We start from the raw sequence: 21369 nt of genomic DNA, 5'->3' as shown, positions 1-21369 counted from the left end.
GGTGAGGGTGGGATGTTTCGAAAGAACAGCATGTATATTATCTGTGGTGAAACAGACCACCAGCCCAGGTGGGATGCATGAGGCAAGTGCTCGGGCCTGGTGGGCTGGGAGGACCCAGAGGAATCGGGTGGAGAGGGAGGTGGGAGGGGGGATCGGGATGGGGAATACGTGTAACTCTATGGCTGATTCATATCAATGTATGACAAAACCCACTGGAAAAAAAAAAAAAAAGTGCACCGTGCAGCTAGAGTACCACTTAAACAGGACTTATTAACGTTAAAGGTTTATGTTAAAATGAACAATGGTGTGAAAGAACTAATCTTCTACTTTATCTAAAAGGAGAGAAAATTAAATTCAAAATAAACAGAAAAATAATAAAAGAAGAGACGTTACATAGAAAATAACTGGAGAAATCAATAAAAACCAAAAGCAGATTTTTTAGAACATTAATAAAATTGATAAACTAGACCAAAGGGAAGAAAAAAAGACAGACATTACTAAGAGCGGGAAACAAGAGGGGATATCACTACGGATCATACATACACGAAAGGACAGAGAAATATGAACGTGATGATGAAGTCAAAATTTAAAGAAAATTGACAAATTCCTTGAAAGTCACAAGTTGCCAAAACTGACACGAAATTAACAGAAATCCTAAATACCTTACATGTACACTGAAGAAGTTAAATTCATAATTTAAAAATCTTCCCACTAAGAAAACTCCAAGCCCAGATGGGTTCAGCAGTGAATCCATCAAAGACTTCATGACAAAATAATACTAATCGTACAAAAATTGTTTCACAAGATAAAGGAGGAAATACTTCCCAACTCATGTTTTTGACACCGGCCATTATTCTGATGCTGAAACAATAAAAACACAAGAAAATACACTGAAGAAAGTGCTAGATCCCTAGATCTTTATATACATAAAACACTCTCGAAACTCATTAAGACAAACCACCTCATTAAACCTGGACCAACTATCTGAACGGACACCTAACAAAATACACAAACGCCTTGAATCGTTAGGGAAATGCCAACTAACACTGTAAGATAACACAGCCACTCACGGCTGAACAGAAAGACTGACACCACCACGGACGGGCAGAGTGTAGAGACCAGGACCCTCGTCCTGCACCCTAGCCAGGCCCCACTCTGCCTCCATATTCCCGAGGGGCGCTTCCCACCCACACCCCCACCGAAGCTGGCGGGTGCGTAAGGGCAGCTGCTTCGGCCGCGAGACGATCTCACAGGCACTGGCCAGGCGCCGAGTCCCAACCACGCCCAGAGGTCCACAGCGAGCCCGAGGAGAGCCCCCACCTCACCGGGCGTCCCTCACCCCCAAGGCCCGGCCCTGCACGGGGGAGGAACCAGGAGCAGGCTGACCGTCTCAGCAGACGTCCTGGCAGAACATCATCTCCGAGACACGCAGGCCCCGCCAGGCTCTGCCCTGCTCCTCGGCTGACCCTTATACGCAGAGGACGCGTGTGCGAGCTGTGCAGTGAGGGATGCACGAGCTCCCGCAGGGAGCACAGCCCCGCGAGGGCTGCCCGGCTCCGGCCCCTCTGCTCTCTGAGCGCAGAGCCCCCCAGGGAGCACCTCTCTGCAGGGAGGGCTTGATGACCCCAGGCTCCAAGGGAACCATCATCACACCCCACGGAGAAAGAACATTTTCCACATGGACCATACAGGTGGTCACACTGTGAGATTCTAAATGACAAAGGAGAAAACAGCATTCAAGAAGATACCCTTTTCTCCTAATCAAAACGCCTTCTAAAACTGATATCTCCATGAATGCACACTGAGTGCCTGACATAAAACCAAGAATTTATGAAGCAGGACCAACACGCGACGTGGCCCCTTCGCAGCCCCCTCATCCTTCCGTCTGTACACGCAGGAGGAGCCCGTCTGCCTGAACCACAGCGGACAGTCTCCTGGGCCCCCCGCTGGGCTGCATTTCAGTGGGACACACAGGAAGGTGATGTTCTCGGGGAGAAGGGACCTGCACCCACAGGGCACCCCGGAGCTTCAGGCCTCGCCCACCTCCGGCAGGACCCCGCGGTCACCTTGTTGACCCAGAAGACCATGGCATCCTCAAGGTCGTACGGGAGCTCTTTGGAGGCGCTGAAGGTGGAGAAGCGCTTGACGCTGGCCACCACCTTCTCGATGCTGATCATCTCCACGGTGTAGGCCATCATGAGGGCGTCCACCATCGCCATGTGAGCGCTCTGGGGACAGAGGCAGCAGTCGGTCACCTCCCCTGCCCCGCAGCCCAGGGTCAGGTGGAGATCCTCCCCACACCCACACGGGAGCCCTCCTCGGGGTCACCTCAGCTTGGCCCCCCATAATCCTTTCCGAGGACCCCATGAGAGCTCAGCCGTGGAAGAAGGCACGAGACAGGCCCGAGGCCGCGTGACTACTGCTGGCCCCGGGCATTCAGGGGTCTGCACGCAGAACTCAGGCCTTGAAGCCCTTTCTTCCCGGAACCAGGAACATCCTCCCAACCCAACACACCCAGCCAGGCCAAAAAACAGAGGATGCAGAACGCCTGAGAATGGCCTAAGCTAAAGCCACGTGGGAAGCGCCAGGAGGTGGGTTTGACTTGGAGCAGCCTGGCCTGGAAACGCCAGGCTGGTGAACGGCTGCGGAGAAGGATGGGGAGGGGGACGCTCAGGGGAGGAGAGGCGCGTCTGTTTCTTTATTTTGGCACGAAAATTCTTAGAAGATACATGTGAAACACTCTCAGAGCGGGCTCGGCAACTCCATGTCGCCACCTCTAAAGGCAACTCGGTTTACCGCGGTCGGGGTGGGGCAGCGCTGCCCCAGGGACAGGCCGGGGGAAGCAGTCCCCACCCCGTTCCAGCCCAGCCACATCACGCCGAGAGAAGGTGGTCTCAGGCCTGAAGTTTCGGGGCAACTCCGCTGCGCTTCAGGGGCACAGCGGCCACCCCCCCACCACCCAAGCCACTCACCATCTTGATAGGCGCATGGCTGAGGTCGGGCTCCGTCACAGGGGTGTCGTCACTCTCCATCACATAAATCCCTTTCCGGGACAGAGCCTGGATGACGGACTGGTGCCCCTGCAGGGTGGCCACCTGGTCCCCCTTGAGGATGAGGCTGCACACGCGGCAGTAGAGTTCGCTGGACAGCAGGAGCTTGATGACCGGAGGCTTGATGTGCTCCTGCTCGTACTGGTCGATGTAGAAGGGGTCCCTGAGGTCCTCGGGGATGTCATCTGCAGCGACAGGAGACCCCGCATGTGGACGTTACCCCCAAATGCAGCCGCACCGGCCACTCGCAGTCGCTTCCCGCCTCCTGGAGCTGCTGGCGGGACGGCGGCCTGAGGACGCCGAGCTGGGGACACAGGTGTGGGGACGGCCGTCTGCAGGGTGAGGTCTGCAGGGACCTCAGCCTTCATTCACCAGGAATGTCGGGAGCCAGGGCAGGCCTGGGTCTGCCCCACCACAGCGATCCAGGCTCAGGACTCCGGAGTGGCCGCGGGAAAGGCCAAGAGAATGAGAAGGTTTGGACAAGCCTGTAGTTAACACAGGGCCACACTCAACGCAGGAGGAGGATCAGAGCTCAAGGCCTCGTGCAAGCAGGACCACGTGTGGGCCGAAAGCAGGACTTGAGCATGGCGGCCTGGCCTTGACCGGGCGCACCTCTCACGGACCACCTCTCACCTTGCCTCGAGTGCAAATCACAGACACTGAAGGCTGATCTCCCAGGGTGGGGTGAGGATTAAACCACAACACGCGCGTAAGTCACGGCGCTGAGAGCAGAGCTCCACAAAATTCACACAAGTATCGGTTATCAACCTTATTATCAACCAGGCTAAAAAGACGGTCATTCAGGAAGTGCCTTCCTGGTGCTGTGCGCCACGCTCTGCCTGTCCTGTCAACCGAGCCTGCCCCGCTCGCCTGGGGTAGGGCAGTGAAAACCTGGAGCACGCGGGGGCCGAGACCCCCAGGAGGTGTCCACCCAGGCGGAAGAAAACGCAGGCTACAGGCCCCCCATGACGCAGCAGGACAGAGAGCCTTGAAACACACCGCGGAGTCCAGCCCCACCCCAGACCAAGCAGATCGGAATGCCCAGCCAGCACCAGCATTTGTTCCGCTGAGAATCGCTACATTAGAGACTCCGGAGGTGGCTGACAGTCTCCACCAAGAACTCACTCACTTCTTCACGCTGGTCGTGGCAACAAGCACTCAGAGGTCTTCTTATTCTGGACCCCCATGCGCCCCACCCTTCGCTGGAGACATCGGACGGGAGAGAAAGAAAGCGGGGGCAGCGCCCAATGCCCCTCCACACCCCACCAAGAGAGGCCCAGGGACAGAACCAGCTCCCCGCCTGCAGGCGCGGGCAGCTCAGGAGTGAGGCCCTGGCCTGCCGGCAGGCTGAGGTAACACCAGCAGGAGCGGAGAACCCAGGACAGGGGGGAGCCTCAAGGGGACCCTCGTTCACGGATGAGCCCCTCCCGCGCCAAGTGCGAGCAGGACAGACCCGGAGAACGGAACTGACCTCAGAACCCACGGCCTACAGACAGCAAACAGCCGTCTGTCCTGGAACCTAATGGGGTACACTGCAACCCCCAGAAACACCAACATCCTCCAGAGGATTTTAGCGGGACCCAGAAAACAGCCTCACACTATTCAAACTGTCCAGAACCCAATCCTTATTTACTCAACATAAAAAGACAGGAAAATGTAGCCGATTCTCAGGGGGAAACAGACTCCAACTCTGAGACGACCCAGATGAGAGAATCACCAAAGACTTCAAAGCATCTATGATAACAAGGCTCCATGAGCCCTCCTGAAACAAATGGAAAGAACAGAAGCTACCAACAGAGAAATAAAACTTATTAAAAAAACAAAAACCTTCAGGATTTCCCTGGTGGTCTGTGGTTAAGAACCACCTGCCGATGCAGGGGATGAGAGTTGGATCCCTGGTCCAGGACGACAGCACACGCTGTGGGGCCACTGCACCCGTGTGTCACAAGCACAAAAGCCCACGTGCTCCAGAGCCCACACCGCAACCAAGCGGAGCCCCCACTCGCCGCAAGGAGAGAAAGCCCGAGCGCAGCAACAAAGGCCCAGCACAGTCGCGAACAAAGGTACAAACACATTTTAAAAAGCTTTAAAAAAAAAAACAAACCTTCAGAACTGCAAAATCTAGTTATCAACAGGAAGTTCAACGACAGATTCAAAAGATGAACAAAGCAGAAGCACACTCACAGATACGGCGACCAGCAGGAGGGTGGGGGGCGGGCAGCATAAAGGTGGGGGAGCGGGGTTACAAACAAAAAAACACTGGATACAAAGCAGGCTCAAGGACACCCTGTGCAACGCAGGGAATGTGGCAATGTTTTGTGATAACTATAAATGGAAAGTAACCTTTAAAAATTGTATAAAGTAAAAATTAAATTTAAAAATACAGACAAAACAGAGAAACAATCAGTGAACCTGAAGACAGATACACAGAAATAATCCATCTGCAGAGCAGAGAGAAAGACGACGGACTGAAAAGCAGAGACCCAGTGACCGCTCCCACCGAGGGAAGCCTGGGGCAGGAAAGACATTTGAATAAATGGTGCCCGGAACCTCCCCACGTCTGGTAAGACACCAATTTACGGGCTCAGGAAGCCCAGCAAACCCAAACAGAACCAACTTGAAGAAAACCAGGCCCACACACTTCCTAATCAAACTGCTGAAAGCCAAAGAAGTAACAGGCCCAGGGGACCCCTGACTGGAGGCATCAGCCAGCCCTCTGATGGCTACACTTAAGGAAAGGAAACAGGACAGAATTAAGAATTCTGGCAGAAAAATGGAAATTATTTTTTAGAGAGAGAGAGAAAAGAACTTGGCAGATTAGGAAAAGAACCGAGAAGAAATTCCAGAACAGAAATACACAGTGACTGAACGGACACCCTGGACGGCTGAAGAGCACCTCACACTCAGAGGAGAGAGAGGCCCGCGGAGAAGGCGAGTGAGCAGCACTGCCGGCGCCCAGGAGAGAGGGGCGAGGACAAAGGGCAGAGGCAGGACCTCAGCAGCAGTGGGCGCGAATGTCCCAGCACCTGTAAAATCCACGCCTCCCCCAGCAGGATTTAAACAAAGCAGCAGCAATCCACAGACCAAAGAACTTCCCTGTAACACCGGTAAAATCCCAAGACGGAGGAGAATCTTGTAAAGCGACCAGAAGGGGCCCTCTGGCCGGGACAAGACGGCATGGACCAGCCTCTCCCTGCTGCTCTCCGCTGGGCGCAACAAACCCTGCAGACAACCCCCGGGAGGACCCACAGAGAGCTGGGGAAGGCGGACGACGACCCCAGACTGTACGGGCACTGCAACAGCGTGTCTTACCACCTCCCACCCAGCGAAGGCGACCCAGGCCTGGGGTTTCCCGACCCCCAGCCTGGAAACAGAAGGCGAGTCAAGCAGGCTCGTTCCTGCGGCACAGGGGAGGCCAGGCGAGTCCCACCTACTGGCCAGGCCATCCTGGCAGAACCAGCAAGGGGCAGGAAGGGGGCCCCACGGACAGGCAGCCTGAACACCCACCTCCACCAGGCACCCGACCTGGAAGCGCCTCTCCCTCCCCACCACCCCGTCGTCAGCCTGCACAAGGGGAGCCCAGTGGTGGGCCCCCACGACGACAAGCAGCCGGGGACACACTCTCAGAGGTGTGGGGTAGCCTGCCGCAACACGCAGCCGGCTTGGACACTCCTCGCCCTTGGGGAGAGAATCCCACCTTGCCCAGAGGCACCAGGCAATCAGCCCCAGGCGCCGCCCTCCTCCGAAAGCAGCACCAGCAGGGGCAGTGGGAACCCCAGACGCACCACAAAGGCTCTGGAGATAAGCTGGCACTGGAACCACAGTCCACGCAGCGGGCCGCGACCTGCATGCTGAGCCTGAGCAGGGAGACTGCCCACCATGATAAAAGAAAAGCCAGTAGCACCTTGAGTCCCTAACAGTCCAAAAGACCAGGAAACGATCAAAGATCGCCTATCAAACCCAGAACCAAGAAAATCGAGACTTCAGTGAGAAAGGAGAACCCACTGACACCAGACCAAGATGAGTCTGATGCTGGAGCTGTCTGACCAAGGACTGTACAACAACCGTCTGAAAAAACAGGACCACGAGCAACCACAGGTTCTCCTGAAACAAACGAAAATTGAAAAAAAATTCAACATAGTAGTTATAAAAAGAACCAGACAACGAACTGAAAAATAGAGTAACAAATTTTAAAACTCACTAAATAGTCTCAGGGTTTCCCTGGTGGCTCAGATGTTAAAGAATCTGCCTGCAATGCGGGAGAGCTGGGTTCGATCCCTGGGTCAGGATCGACCTGGAGGAGGGCATGGCAACCCACTCCAGTGCTCTTGCCTGAAGAATCCCCATGGACAGAGGAGCCTGGCAGGCTGCAGGCCATGGGGTCACAGAGAGCCAGACATGACTGGGTGACTAAGAATAGCACAAACAGCCTCAATAGTTTAACTGGAGATAACAGAGCATGGGATCACAGAGAAAATACACAGAAAAAAAACAAAATGAGTAGTCTCAGGGACCTGTGGAAGAATAATAAGAGATCCAGTATTTGCACCTCTGGAGTCTCAGAAAAGAACGTGAGCAGGGCTAAAACAGTATGTAAGGCACCAACAGCTGAAAACTTCCCAAATATGGCAAACTATAGACTCACGGATTTCAAGAAACTGAATGAACTCCAAATGGAATAAACCCAAAGATATCCACACCAAGACACTGCATAATCGAACTTACGAAAACTCAAGACAAAATATTCTGGAGCAGCTGGAAAGAAAGAGAACACAACTCAACGGGCAGTGTTTCTCCCCCGAGCCATGGAGGCGGGGGAAGCAGCACACCTTACGCACGCTTGAGGAAAGGAACATCCGCATCTGGCAAGACGATCCCCGAGGAACTGAAGGAGAAATAAAGACACCCTCAGATAAAAGAAAACTAGGGGGCAGAGAAAATGTCTCTAGCAAACCTTAAAAGACTGGCTCAAGGAAATTCTCCAAATAGAAAGGAAATGTTTAAAAAAAAAAAAAAGAACCTTGGAGAACCAGGAAGAAAAAATAATGTAAAGAAACAGGTAATATGAGTAAATACAATAGACTACCCTTCTCCTCATGAGTTTTCTAAATTACATCCAATGAGACAAAATCCACACCTTTAGGTACTCAAGACAATGATAACTTTTAAATACTTTTAAAAGTGGGGAGAACAAAGGAACCTAAATGGAAAAAAGGTTTCCACGCCTCATTCAAAATGGTAAAATAATACCTGTCAACTGTTGGAAGTCACATATGCATACTGTAATACCCAGAGAAACCACTAAGACAGCTATACAGATATACCCCAAAATGACAAGACAGAATATATCAAGACGGAATCCTAAAAAATAGTCAAGTAACCCATTAGTTCAGTCGCTCAGTCGTGTCCGACTCTTTGCGACCCCATGAATTGCAGCACGCCAGGCCTCCCTGTCCATCACCAACTCCCAGAGTTTACTCAAACTCATGCCCATCGAGTCGGTGATGATATCCAGCCATCTCATCCTCTGTCATCCCCTTCTCCTCCTGCCCCCAATCCTTCCCAGCATCAGGGTCTTTTCCAATGAGTTCACTCTTGGCATCAGGTGGCCAAAGTACTGGAGTTTCAGCTTCAGCATCAGTCCTTCCAATGAACACCCAGGACTGATCTCCTTCAGGATAGACTGGTTGGATCTCCTTGCAGTCCAAGGGGCTCTCAAGAGTCTTCTTCAACACCACAGTTCAAAAGCATCAATTTTTCGGTGCTCAGCTTTCTTCACAGTCCAACTCTCACATCCATACGTGACCACTGGAAATACCATAGCCTTGAGTTACCCATAAGAAGGTCCAAAAAACAAAACCAACATACAAACAAAACCAGGAACACCAGAAAACAAATAAATAATAAAATCTCAGACTTAAGAGGCAACATAGCAAAAATTACACTGAAAGTAAATATTCTAAGTGCATTGAAAGACAGAGATTGGCAGAGTGAATTAAAAAATAGATACAACTATATGTCATTTACAAGAAAATTACTTCGAATTCAACAATGTAAGTAGGTTGAAAGTAAAGTGATAGAAAAGGCTGTATCAGGCAAATATTGTTTAAAAAAACAAAACAGGAAGAGCTATATTAACATCTGGTAAAGTATTAAATAGAAAGAAAATTACTAAAGTGGAACATTATGTATGCCAAGTTGCTTCAGTCATGTCTGACTCTTTGTGACCCTCTGGACTGTAGCCCACCAGGCTCTTCTGTCCATGGGATTCTCCAGGCAAGAATACTGGAGTGGGCTGCCATTTCCTTCTCCAGGGGATCATGCTGACCCAAGGGACTGAACTCAGGTCTCCTGCATCGTAGGCGGATTCTTTAATAACTACTGAGGCACCAGGGGAGCCCCCTGAGCCTGTTATGTAAAGTGGGACATCATGTAACAGTAAAGGGTCAATCCACCAAGAAGACTTTACAACCCTAAATGTGGATCCACCAAGCTACAGAGCCTAAGAACTCATTTTAAAAAAACACGACAGAGGTGTCAACCACAGTTAGAAACTACAAGCATAGTCAGGGACTTACTTCAACATCCCCTACCCAGAACTGACAGAACTGTTAGACATAAAACCAGCACAGAAAGAGATCTGAACACCACAAACAATAGGCAGAATCTAACTGACCTGTAGATTCTGCAGAACACGCCATCCAACAATAGAAAACACATTCCTTCAAATGCTCACAGAACATTCACCAAAACAGACTTTCAGTTCAGTTCAGTCGCTCGGTCACACCCGACTCTTTGCGACCCCACGAACTGCAGCACGCCAAGCTTCCCTGTTCATCATCAACTCCTGGAGCTTATTTAAACTCATGTCCATCGAGTCGGTGATGTCATCCAACCATCTCATCCTCTGTCGTCCCCTTCTTCTCCCACCTTCAATCTCTTCCAGGATCAGGGTCTTTCCCAATGAGTCAGTTCTTCGCATCAGGTGGCCAAAGTATTGGAGCTTCAGCATCAGTCCTTCCAATGAACATTCAGGACTTACTTTCTTTAGGATGGACTGGTTGGATCTCCTTGCAGCCCAAGGGACTCTCAAGAATCTTCTCCAACACCACAGTTCAAAAGCATCAATTCTTTGGCCTGGGCCATAAAACAAATCTTAACAAGTTTAAAAGAATGGCAATCACAGAATATGCTATCTTACTACACGGAATCAGACTAGAAATAGTAACAAAAACACAGAACAGGAAAATTTCAACAACTGGAAATCACACTTCTAAACAATTCATGAATCAAATAGGCAGTATCAAAGGAAATAAAGAGAAATACATAGAACTGAATGAAAACATAGCATGTCAACATATGTGGGATGCACCTAAGGCAATACTGTGTGGAAAATTCAAAGCACTAAATGCTTACGCTAGAAAAGTGGACAGATCTCAAATCAATAGTCTGAGTCCTTACCTCAAGAAATTAGAAAAAAAAAAATAGGGCAAAATAAATCTCAAGCAAGCAGTGAGGAAGGGAGGTAGATATGGCAATAAAAGGGAAACAGTAACAGAAGAGGTCCTTGTGGGAACACAATGTTCAGCATCTAATTACACAACCTCACTATCCCAGCTGTGACATTTTATTATGGTTTTGCAAGAAGTTACCCTGGGGAAATCCGGTAAAGGGTGACCAGGACCTCTCTGTGTGATCTCTTACAACTACAAGTTAGTACACACTTTTCTCAAGATAAAACTTTAATTTTTAAAAAAAATTCGCCAAAGATTGGAAAAGGCATCTCCACAGAAAAAAGATTCAACTGACCAATAAGCACACTTAAAAAAAAAAAAAAAGACAACTCATCATCGTGAGTCAGCAGGGAAACGCACACCTAAAGCGCAGTGAGGAGTCACAACCCGTCCAGCAGAAAGGCTGACGGCGCCACGTGTTGGCTACAGAGCAACTGTAACTCTCACGCCACGCTTTGCTGGCGGGAATGGAAGATGACACAGCCACTGCGGAACGCAACTGAGCGGCTCCACACACTTACAGGGCCCAGGGACTCCACGCCCAGGTGTCCACCAAGACAAACGGAGACGCACGCCCCCACACACTCGCACACTCATGAACGTTTCACAGCAGCTTTGTCCACGGTGCCCATCAACAAGTGACTGAATAAGCAAAATGCGGGGAGCCAAACAATGAAGACAGCAGCAGCACTGAGCCAGAGGTCTCCACAGCGGACGAGTCTCTAGGACGTTATGAGAGTAGAGGAAGGCGGACGAAGAAGCCTGCGGTGACCGGAGGCTCGGGAAAGGAGATTCGGGGACCGCTGGGACAGCACTGCCTGCGGGGGCTCACAGGAGCCCTGGGGGTGACGGGAAGGGCTTACCTTGCCTGTGGCCCGGTGCATGGGGTGAATACATTCATTTAAACTCATCAGACTATATACTCTCACAAACGGGTGCATTTCACTGGATGTGAAATTGGTTTTCTCAAAGGTCCAAGATATGATTCTTCACTGTATACTCAACCGGAACCCACCCCATGGAGATTTCTCTAAAAAACCAAGGTTTGACATGCATCTCTTTCCTCCTAAGAAAGCTTCAATGGTTTCCCGACTCACATACAAGAACGAAAAACCACTATTTCAGGCATTCCAAGATCTGGCCCTAGGCGGTGTCTCCAACCCACATTCATCTTACAGGTGCTAAACTCATACTCCAGCCCGACCAGAACCCCAGCCTGTCCCTCAGCCCAGGAGAGGCAGCATTGCCCCCTGCCCCGTCCTGGTTCGTATCCTGGTCCTCACCCACCTGAGCCACACACTCAGCTCCACTTTCTTGAATGGAACATTCCAGATTTTCCCTCAGGGGAGCTGCTCGCCCTCCCTTCCGGCTTCTGCCACGGTACCTCTCAGGTACTAGTCTCCTGGCCTCACATTACAGGGATGTGTGTGCGAGGCCTGTGGCTGGACTCCGTGAGCCGTGAGAAGCATGCCAAGGACCCACAGGTCACAACGTAAGGCTCAGCTGAACTGATTCAAGTTTAATTTTGCCTGAGTCTGAAGCACCTGGAGGACAGCGACTGAGGGATACTTAAGTGAACCAGTTAGCATGAACAGTCACAGAGAGGGCAAGGTGAGGGCACAGGAGAGAAATCCGAAAGAGAAATAAACTCAAAGATCATCTCTATGTGACAACAAAGCCATGAAGGCAGGGAGGTTCTAGGCAGTGAACACGATAAACACCCCTGAAGGGTCCTGCAGACTCCCGCGGCCGCCCAGCTGACCCTGCCCATTGTCTGCCCACTTCCCGCCCCCACCTCATCACCCAGCCGGTCTCAGGGACTCCGCCCTCTCAGTATCTGTTGACTCAACCTACCTAATTCCCACTGCAGACAAACTGGCCAAGACCTTGGTACTTCAAGTCAAAGTGACATCAGCTCTACTATGGGCTTTACGTATGTGTCCCCCAAAACTCATGTAACGAACCCTGACCGCCGCAAGGTGAAGGTGTTAGGAGACGGGGCTTTGGGGAGGCAATTTAAGTCATGAAGGTGGAGCCCCACGAGTGGGGTGTGAGCCCATCCAGCGAGGCTCCCTCAGCCCTCTGCCACGAGGGCACAGCGAGAAGACGGTGTCTACGAACCAGGAAGCAGGCTCTCACCAGACACCCAGTCTGCCGGCACCTTGATTAGGAACTTCCACCCTCCCGAATTGTGAGAAAAAATTATTGTTCTTAAGCCACCTGGTCTATGCCTTGTTATAGCAGCCTGAACGGCCTAAGACAGGGTTCCTGGACATTGCACTGGTACAGCCCCTACCCGCTCCAACCTGTCAGAAGAATCTTGCCAGGCTGGCTCTCAACCCATCACCCCTACGCAAAGACCTTCCCTGGCACCCATCAGGAAAGAAATCCCTAGCCAGCTGGGAACCCCACGAACAGTCTGGCCCACACTATTTTCCACACTAATCACCTACTATTTCAGTCCACAAATCCTCTGTCACAATAAGGTTAATCGACTCAGGCCTACGAACACTTCCTCCTCTGCACAGAACCTGCCAGATGCCCTCCCCTCTACTCCTGGGGCGGGGGAGCTACCCAAATATCCGCCATCCTTTAAAGCCCACCTCCCCACGAAGCCCCCCCACAGGGACCACGGCGCCCAGCAGCCCAGGCACTCGGGTCCCGTAGGAACACCTGACAATTCCATCTTCTGCCTTGAGACAGGTCCTGAACTAAGGACATGCTGCCATTTTTCATCATGCATTATTTCATTTTCCTTTGTATATGTCAACAGTTCATGTGAATTTTCAGCAAATAAGGAAAGAACATCACATAACTCCTCCCCTTGTACTTCCTACAGTGCAAAACACAACTGTGCCCGTGATAGCTATGAGATTGTTACTGATTAAATGAACATGATACTGGCTCCATCCTGGTCACCTTTACATTAGATGAAAAATGACGGCCATCTGAATTTTTCAATGTAGGAAGTAAAAAAGGAGACTGGTACATACAGCAGTGATACAGCCACCAGAAAATCAGCTTGGACACCTGTGAGCAATTAGGAGGATAAATGGAATACAAAGAAAATACCAGGGCTCTTTGTAAGAACACTTACACAAACTTAACAGCCTAAAGCACAACAGTGGCCAACGCTTTTGATTCAAAAGATGGGGAAAGTCTGAACTTAAAGACAGATTTACATTCTTTGGTTAGTATTTAATTTGTGGCATCAGGATAGGAAAGAGAACATGTACAAAGAGTTGTATCTTTAGAAATAAAAATTCAACCACGTAGAGCCCCGAGGACAGAAGTCTTCCTACCCCACCTGTTTCTAAGGTGTTTCCAACTCTTTAAGCAACCTGACAAATACGTGATCACAGACTCTGTCCTGTGGACACAGCACTGAATGGGACAACCATAACCACTCTGACCTCAGACGTGGGCAGTTCTCAGCACGCCCAGGCAGAGGGGAGGCCAGGTCACACTGTCAGCCAGCGCCCTGACCCCCTAGTACTTAGCACCCACTGAGTAGACGAACCCAGGCTGCCCTGTCACCTCCCATCTCAGCAGCACCCAAATCCCATGCTAAAAACAAAAGACTGTGAAAATACAAAACCTAGGGAGGGAGCCTCAGGAGGAAGGGATATATGTGCACCTACAGCTGATTCATGTTGTTGTGCAGCAGAAACGAACAACATTGGAAAATAATTATCCTCTGATTTTCTAAATACATTTAAAAAATATTTCTGAAAAACTCAAAAACCAAACATCTGAACAAATCATCATATCAAAAAAACTTGTCAACAACAACAAAAAACCTGCCGACATGCTCAAGAACGAGGGCCAGCCCCGGGACGGGCACAGCGGCCACTTCATCCGCAGCTCTGGGGCCTGGAGGAGTGCTGACCACGTGCTCCCTCTCAGCCAGATGTGGGACAACAAGGGAACGCGGTGGCGCCCGGAGCACCCAGGGAGGGGCTCGGCTCCTAACATCAAGCACCGAGCTGGTCTGGGGTGCTACTCAACCAGCCGCCCGGTTCCAAAGACCCCGCTCAAGGCTGCCCCGGTCTCCCATCCCACAGCGTGGTTTCCAAGCCAGCAGTCAACGAAGAGACTGTGCTGAGGGACCGGAGTGCCAGCCCCTCGCCAGCAGCGGGCTCTGGAGAGCCTGGCGGCCCCTCCAGTCCCCCCAACTGCCAAGAGAAAGGGAAGGGGTACCCTGGCGGCCTCTGGGTCCGGGCCGCCTGCTTCAGGGCAGCCCTGCTCACAGCGAGCCGCAGCTTGGTTTCCAGGGCTCCTCGGCCACACGGCAACACACCGGCAAAGAGCCGAGAGCTCTCCGCGGGGTACTTTCTCAACGGCGTCCTCAGGTGCTAACAGAAGCTGTTACTCCCCCAGTGTCCCTGAGACTCAGGCCTGAATGCCTTTAAGGTTCCTAAGGTCATGGCCCGAAATCAAAAGCCAGGAATGCAGTAGCTCCAGTCCCGCACCCTGTACTGTAAAATAAACGTCTAGTCACCCCTTTAAACTTGACCAACTAAGACTTTCACCCAAGAGGACATCACAAAAACACTCCAGCTAAGCAGGTTCTACTCTAATGACTCTTTTAAGTGAGTAACTTCCAACATGTCCAATACGTTATTCCTGAAGAAATCATTAAGACACTGTCAATGAAACAAGAGTTACACCCCCAAAAAAGAGGAGAAGAATCTAAAAATAAAAGCACAAGCCGGCCCACAGTTCTCAGCTGTGGCACAGATGAGGAAGACTGGAGGAAGCCTTTCTGCACAACCATACGCCACCTCCAGGCCCGGCCAAGGGTGAGCTCGCCTGAGTCTCCCCCACTTACTACCAATAGCAGACGCTGGGCCCCAGGGAGACCGGAGTCCCAAAAGGCAGGCACGCAACAAGGTGGCCTCAGAGCACATCACCCTGGAGAGTTCACATGCTTCCAGTTCCCATGCAAACAGTGTAGCCACTCAGTGAACAGTTGTGTAACAAGCAAAGATGTAAGTCACTTTCACCATCATCCCCCTCAAAAGCTGACTGACAAGTAAAGCATGCAGGCTGACACCATCACTTCTAATTAACTGAAAACCAAGCTAGAGAGGCGCATAGAGGCGTCCAGAACACCAAACAAAGAACAGGCCCTTGGACGAAGAACAGAGTTTGGGGGGAAAGATCTATACGGTCCTCTACCAAAATCCCCACCTCACACTGTCTCCTGAAAGACAAGACCCCACGCTGAGTCACGGGGAACATCTCACCAGGCTGTGACCCCCCACGGCAAGGTACAGACCGGAAAAGCATCCTCATTCTGCAAAAATGAATGGAAAGCACACCTCCCGAAATCTAGTGTTTGATGAATGCACCGAGGCATCGGACAGGCAACATGCAGCCCAGCCTCAGAACCTCAGATGGCCTCCAGTCTCCTTCAGCCCCGGCTCACGCTCTGCTCTATAAATACACACCCCCAGTCATCTCAAAATTTTAGAACCAGTTTTCATATCGGCTCTCAAATTAATTACCTGAAGCGCCAACGAGTAATAAAGGGTGATTTGGTCCTGGAAATAAAACCAGACTAATCCAATCCTGACAGTGACAGAGATGCATATTTATTGCCAGAGAGCTGACAAATCCCACGCTGGATGCCAAAGCTAAATGCAACAGGATAAAAATGCATTCACTAAGCTTAAGAAATTGGAGAGCAAACAACGAGAGGGCTTTTTAGAAGTATTCATGTCTGTACAGCATTCAGTCCCAAAACCTTAGCCACCTCCATATGCAAAAATCTTAAAAATACACACAGGAGTGACGCTGCACACGCGCCCCAAGAGCCATGCCGGAGAACGCGCTGTGCCAAAGCACAGGAGAATTGGAGGCCGGCCAGCCGGTACCCGGCAACGGTGGACAGGCTTCCTGTGAAATACTACACAGCGCTGGAAAAGCAAGGAGGCGGACACGGGAGGACGCGAGAAGGAGTCCAAGAACCTGATGAGGATAAAGCGGTCGCTGTGACAGGCGCAAAAACACGCAGAACTAAACCAGAAGAGTTCAGTGATGTAAAAATACGTGGTACACATAAAAAAAAGCAAGTCAACAGTCAACCCAAGACAAGAGGCAGGTGTAAGGGGAGGCCACGGGCTGGGGACACACTGCCCCACAAAGCTCAACAGCCACGTCCTTCCCCTTAAACTGACCGCTGGACAGCTGAGTAGCCGCTCTAGGATGACTCAATCTTTACCCCGTACTCTAAAACTTCATACAGGCTTTTTTTCCCCCTGGCTGCTCCAAAGCATGCAAGATCTTACTTCCCCAACCAGGAACTGAACTTGTGCCTCCTACGTTATAAGTACAGGGTCTTAACCACTGGACTGCCAGAGAAGTCCCCAAAACTTCATACATGCTTTTTACCAAATCCGTATTTTCCCCAAAATCACTGTTTCCCCATCGTACTACATAGAAACAGAATAAAACTTGGTGGAAGTATAAAAAAATACTGTAACACTGAAAACTACAAAATAAGGGGTGGGGGGGGGGGGAGAGAAACTCTCTCTGTAGATATAAACCAACTTAAAACGAGGCCCTGCCTTTAATCCCCAGGACTTGCAGGGTGTGTCTGTGCTCCTGATCGACTCCATCCACAGCACAGGCCACTCCAACCGGTGAGATCCTGTCACCGGGAACCGCCCCGTTCAGCAAGTTTTCAAAACCGGTCAACCAGACGTTTGTGTGTTTTTTTTTTTCTTTCTTTTTTTGAAAAGAGTCTCTCTCCTTTTCTGTCTCACTCCACAAACAAGAACGGTTCCCCAGAACAAAGGCAATTTTCAAACATGCTTCAAATGAAAAGAAAGATGACACACAACTCCCTCTCGATTTTGCACCTGAAACAAAGCATCTGAAATTAATCAAAGAAAGCCCTCGGAGCCAAGCAATAATCAGGAGAATCAGTCGGGCCTGTAAAACCGCGAGAGCTGGAAGAAGAGGAGCGTCTTAAATCCACTAAGCATATTTAAGGCCTAACCAGTAACAAGGTTACCCAGTTCTTCAAAACTGGAATTAACCAAAGGGAGCAACTCGAATGAAGCCCGATCCATCCGAAGGGAATGCTCATTAGGGGATCCCACACCGGGGATTCGGACAGACTGGAGAAGGGCAGGGGTCACAAGGGTTTCGGCCCGGGACTCCCGCCCGCACAGAACAGCGTTCGGCCGCGGGGTGCAGGGCGCGCTGACCACGCCGCACCTGCGGGACGGCGCCCCCCACCCCCGCGCGCGGGGACACCGCACAAAGGCCGGCCCGGCCCCTCCCCCGCGCCCGGCCCACCTCGGCCGTAGGCCTTGGCGCAGATCCACTGCAGGTTGGCGGCGATCTTGGCCCGCGCCGGGTCGTAGCGGTCCAGCGGCACGATGTCCACGGCGCCGTCGGGCGCGGCCTCCATCCTCCTCCAGCCCTCCCCGGCCGGGCAGCCGCCCGCGTCCACCATCTGCACACAAAAGGGCCGCTGCAGCGCGGGCCGCGCCGGGCCGCGCGGGACAAAGGCGCCGCGCCCCTCGCCGCGCCCGGGACCCGCGTGGGGCCGCCGGGCACCGGCCGCCCCCGGCCCCGCGCCCCCCGGCTCGCCGCCCCGGCCCGCGCCCCCGCCGCCTCACCTCAGAGCCGCCGCCGTCGCCGCCGCCGCGGGTGCTGCTGCTGCATGCTGCGCGGCCGAGCCGGGGCCCGCGGGGCCGGGGCGGGGAGCGGAGGGCGCGGGCCGAGGCCTCGGGCCGGGGCGGGGGGCGCGTGCGCGGACCCGGGGGCGGCGGTGGCGGCGGGTGAGGAGGCGGCCCACCGGCGGGAGCGCGCGCACACCGCACACACACCCCGCCGAGGCCGGCGCAGGCGCAGTGGGCGCGGCCGCCGGCCCGCGCGCTCACCGCCCCTTTGCGCAGGCGCAGCCGGCGGTTGCTCGCGCTCGTCCCGCCCCTTCGCGCAGGCGCAGTGGGTGCCGCCCGAGGCCCCGCCCTTTCTCGCGGGCGCGGGCGCGCGGTCGCGCGGTCGCGCACCCGGGGCGCGCTAGCGGACAGGCCCCGGCGGGTACCTCAGCATCTCTTTGTCTGGGCTGCGACTCCCCTTTCCCCAGCGCTGGGTCGTCCGGACCGCTGGACCCCAGCCGCCGCCCCACGGGCGGAGCTTCTGTGGAGGCCAACGGCGACCTGGGGAAGCGCTCGGCGCCTGCGGCCCCGCGCCCGAGAGCAGCCCCGCGGTTCCCCCCCCACACGCTGGAATCGCAGCACTGGGAGCCGCCTTCCCCCCATAGCGGACCTCGATACCCAGAGAACCACCCCCCAGTCAAGTAACCCAAAGAGCCTGAGGGCGCCTCCTACCCCCGGGTGCTGGGAGCCCGGGGACCCCAAGCCGAGAGAGCCGCCTCTGGAATACACGCCCCGCGGCCCTGGCAGCCCAGGGAAACCCCCTCGCTCTGCAGCTCCTGGAGCCTGCTGGGACCATCCGTGCCTTGGAGCGCCTCGCGTGGGCACTAGCCATGGAACCCAGAGCCCGGTTCGGGGAAGGTGGGCGTCCGGACACCTGAGACAAACTGCACGGTCCTCACCCACGAGTGTAGCCTTGGGGACGGGCCTCAGGCACGTCTTCCAAAAGGGGCTGTCTCCGTCCGGACGAAGTCACCACCAAAGGGCCTGTGTTGGGCTTAACATGGCCAGACCTCCTGTGTGAGTGATGCTCACCTGAGGACCTCCCCGCCTAACACTTTAGAAAGCCCTAAGAAAGGGCTGCTGGTTTCTCTGCCAGACACCAGCCTTCTGGAGCCCAAGGCCTGGAGGACAGCAGAAAAGAGACAGTTTCCTATGAGTAAGGGGCCCCAGGAGGAAGGTGACCACGGCTCCCAGCCTCCACACCCAGCGTCCTAAGCCAGAGAAGACCCAGGTAGTCAAGTGACTCAGGCTCCAGGGCCCAGCCACAAACAGTCCTGTGCAGGCAGAAGCCCCACTCTGGCTCACAGCAGGGGACAAAACACAAATTCCTGCCACTCTCTCAGCCCCCAGGGAGCTGAAAGAATGTGCCTGCATGTATAGGATGGAGGAGGTGAAAGGGTAGACGAATCTGGGGGTGGGCAGGCGAGGGAAGCTACAAGGGGGCGTTTGAGCAAAGACCTGCAGGAACTGAAGGGCAAGCAGGAGCGTACCCAGGCAGCTGGGGTCTGGGCAGGGGGACAGCAGGTGCAGAGAGCCTGAGACGGGAGTGCCAGGTATGAAAGATAAGCGGAGGTTTGAACCCAGGATCCAGGGACACTGGTAGGAAAGAGGTGTGGGGGAGGGGTGGTGCAGACCGTGCACGGGAAGAACCTTGACCCGGTTCTCTGGGATGGGAAGCCAAGCGTGCTCAGTCGTGTCCCACTCTGCAACCCCATGGACTGTAGCCCGCCAGGCTCCTCTGTGCATAGGATTCTCCAGGCAAGAAGACTGGAGTGGCTTGCCATGCCCTCCTCCGGGGGATCTTCTTGACCCAGGGCTTGACCGTCTCTTAGGTTTCCTGCATTGGTAGCCATGTTCTTTACCACTAGGGCCACCTGGGGAGTCCATGGAAGGACTTTGAACATGGGGAGGAAGGATGTAACTGACCCTTTAGAGGGGTCGTTCTGGTTGCTGGGTGAAGAGTAGGTGGTGGGAAGGACAAGGAAGGAAGCAGGAAGACCATCCCCTGATGGCCGGGATGTGAGGTCCTAGAAAGAGCAGGGATAGAGGGTGACTCTGGGGATTTTCATTGGCCTTGACTTTGTTTCCTGCAGCCTTATTAGTTATAACGGCCTTTTGGAGGATTCATTCCATACATGAGGTCCTGGACCTCTGGGGATAGAGTTAGTTGTACTTCTTCCTTTTCAGTCTGGATGCCTTTTATTTCTTCTCACCTAATTCCCAGGCCAGAACCTCCCAACACAACATCAAATAGAAGTAGCAGAGCAGGGACTTCCCCGGTGGTCCAGTGGTTAAGACTCCACTCTGCCAACGTAAGGAGCTTGGGTTCAATCCCTGGTCAGGAACTATGATCCTAAATGCCACGTGGTGTAGCCCCCAAAATAAAATTTTTAAAAAGTAGCAGAGCAGGTATCTTTGACTTGTTCTGCTCTCAGGAGAGAAGCATCCAGTCTTTGGCCGCAGGGTAGGTATGATGTTAACTAGCCTGGGGTGGGGGCAGTGGCATTTTTCAGGTTGAGAAAGATCCCTTCTATTCCTGTTTCGTTGGGTGTTTTTATCATGAAAGGTTGTTGGATTTCAGCAAATGCTTGGTGTGTGTGTGACTATGGAGATGATCATGTGTGATATTTTTACTCATTCTTTTAATGTAGTACATTACATTAATGACTTGAATACTGAAGCAGCCTCAAATCCCTCTTGGTCAAAGTTTTTTTCAAGTTTAGCAAATCATTTTGTGGAGTTTTATTGAGATAAATGACATGATATTGAGTAAGTTTTAGGTGTGCGATGTGATAATTTGCTCTGTGTATAGGTATATACTGTGAGATGATGACCACAACAAGGTTGCCTAACACACCCATCAGGTCACCTCGTTACGTGTGTGTGTGATGAGAACATGTTCCATTTGCTCTCCTAGCAACTTGCAGGTATGCAATACAGTATTGTTAACTGGTCAGCGTGCTGTACATTACACACCCCAGATGTATTCATCTTGTAACTATGCATTTCTATATTTTCATCAAAATCTCCCCATTTCCCCCACTCCCTAGCCTCTGCCAACCACCAATACACTCTTTGTTTCTATGAGTTTGATTTTTTTAGATTCCACATATAAGTGAGATCATACAG

At 52.5% G+C, this 21369-nt stretch overlaps 1 protein-coding gene across 4 annotated transcripts in view; it reads right to left on the bottom strand.

Moving 5' to 3' along the window:
* The window catches only part of CAMSAP1 (calmodulin regulated spectrin associated protein 1), a 42756-nt gene extending 24403 nt beyond the window's left edge, over nucleotides 1–18353 (bottom strand). For 2 of the 4 annotated variants that reach the window (XM_065928152.1, XM_065928153.1), the window contains exons 1-4: nucleotides 18199–18352; nucleotides 17873–18032; nucleotides 2973–3235; nucleotides 2067–2228 (exon numbers count right to left, since the gene is read on the bottom strand). In XM_065928152.1, the coding sequence (XP_065784224.1) occupies nucleotides 2067–2228; nucleotides 2973–3235; nucleotides 17873–18032 (585 nt within the window). In that variant the 5' untranslated portion in view covers nucleotides 18199–18352. Of the gene's footprint in view, nucleotides 1–2066; nucleotides 2229–2972; nucleotides 3236–17872; nucleotides 18033–18198 lie in introns of those variants that run through there. The other 2 variants (XM_065928156.1, XM_065928154.1) reach the window with 2 other exon arrangements.
* Nucleotides 18354–21369: the final 3016 nt, after the last annotated feature.

The sequence above is a fragment of the Muntiacus reevesi genome, chromosome 3, assembly GCF_963930625.1.
Source record: "Muntiacus reevesi chromosome 3, mMunRee1.1, whole genome shotgun sequence".
Taxonomy (NCBI): Eukaryota; Metazoa; Chordata; class Mammalia; order Artiodactyla; family Cervidae; genus Muntiacus; species Muntiacus reevesi.
The sequence above is the reverse complement of the archived record's forward strand: the minus strand, read 5'-3'. Positions and strand labels throughout refer to the sequence as shown.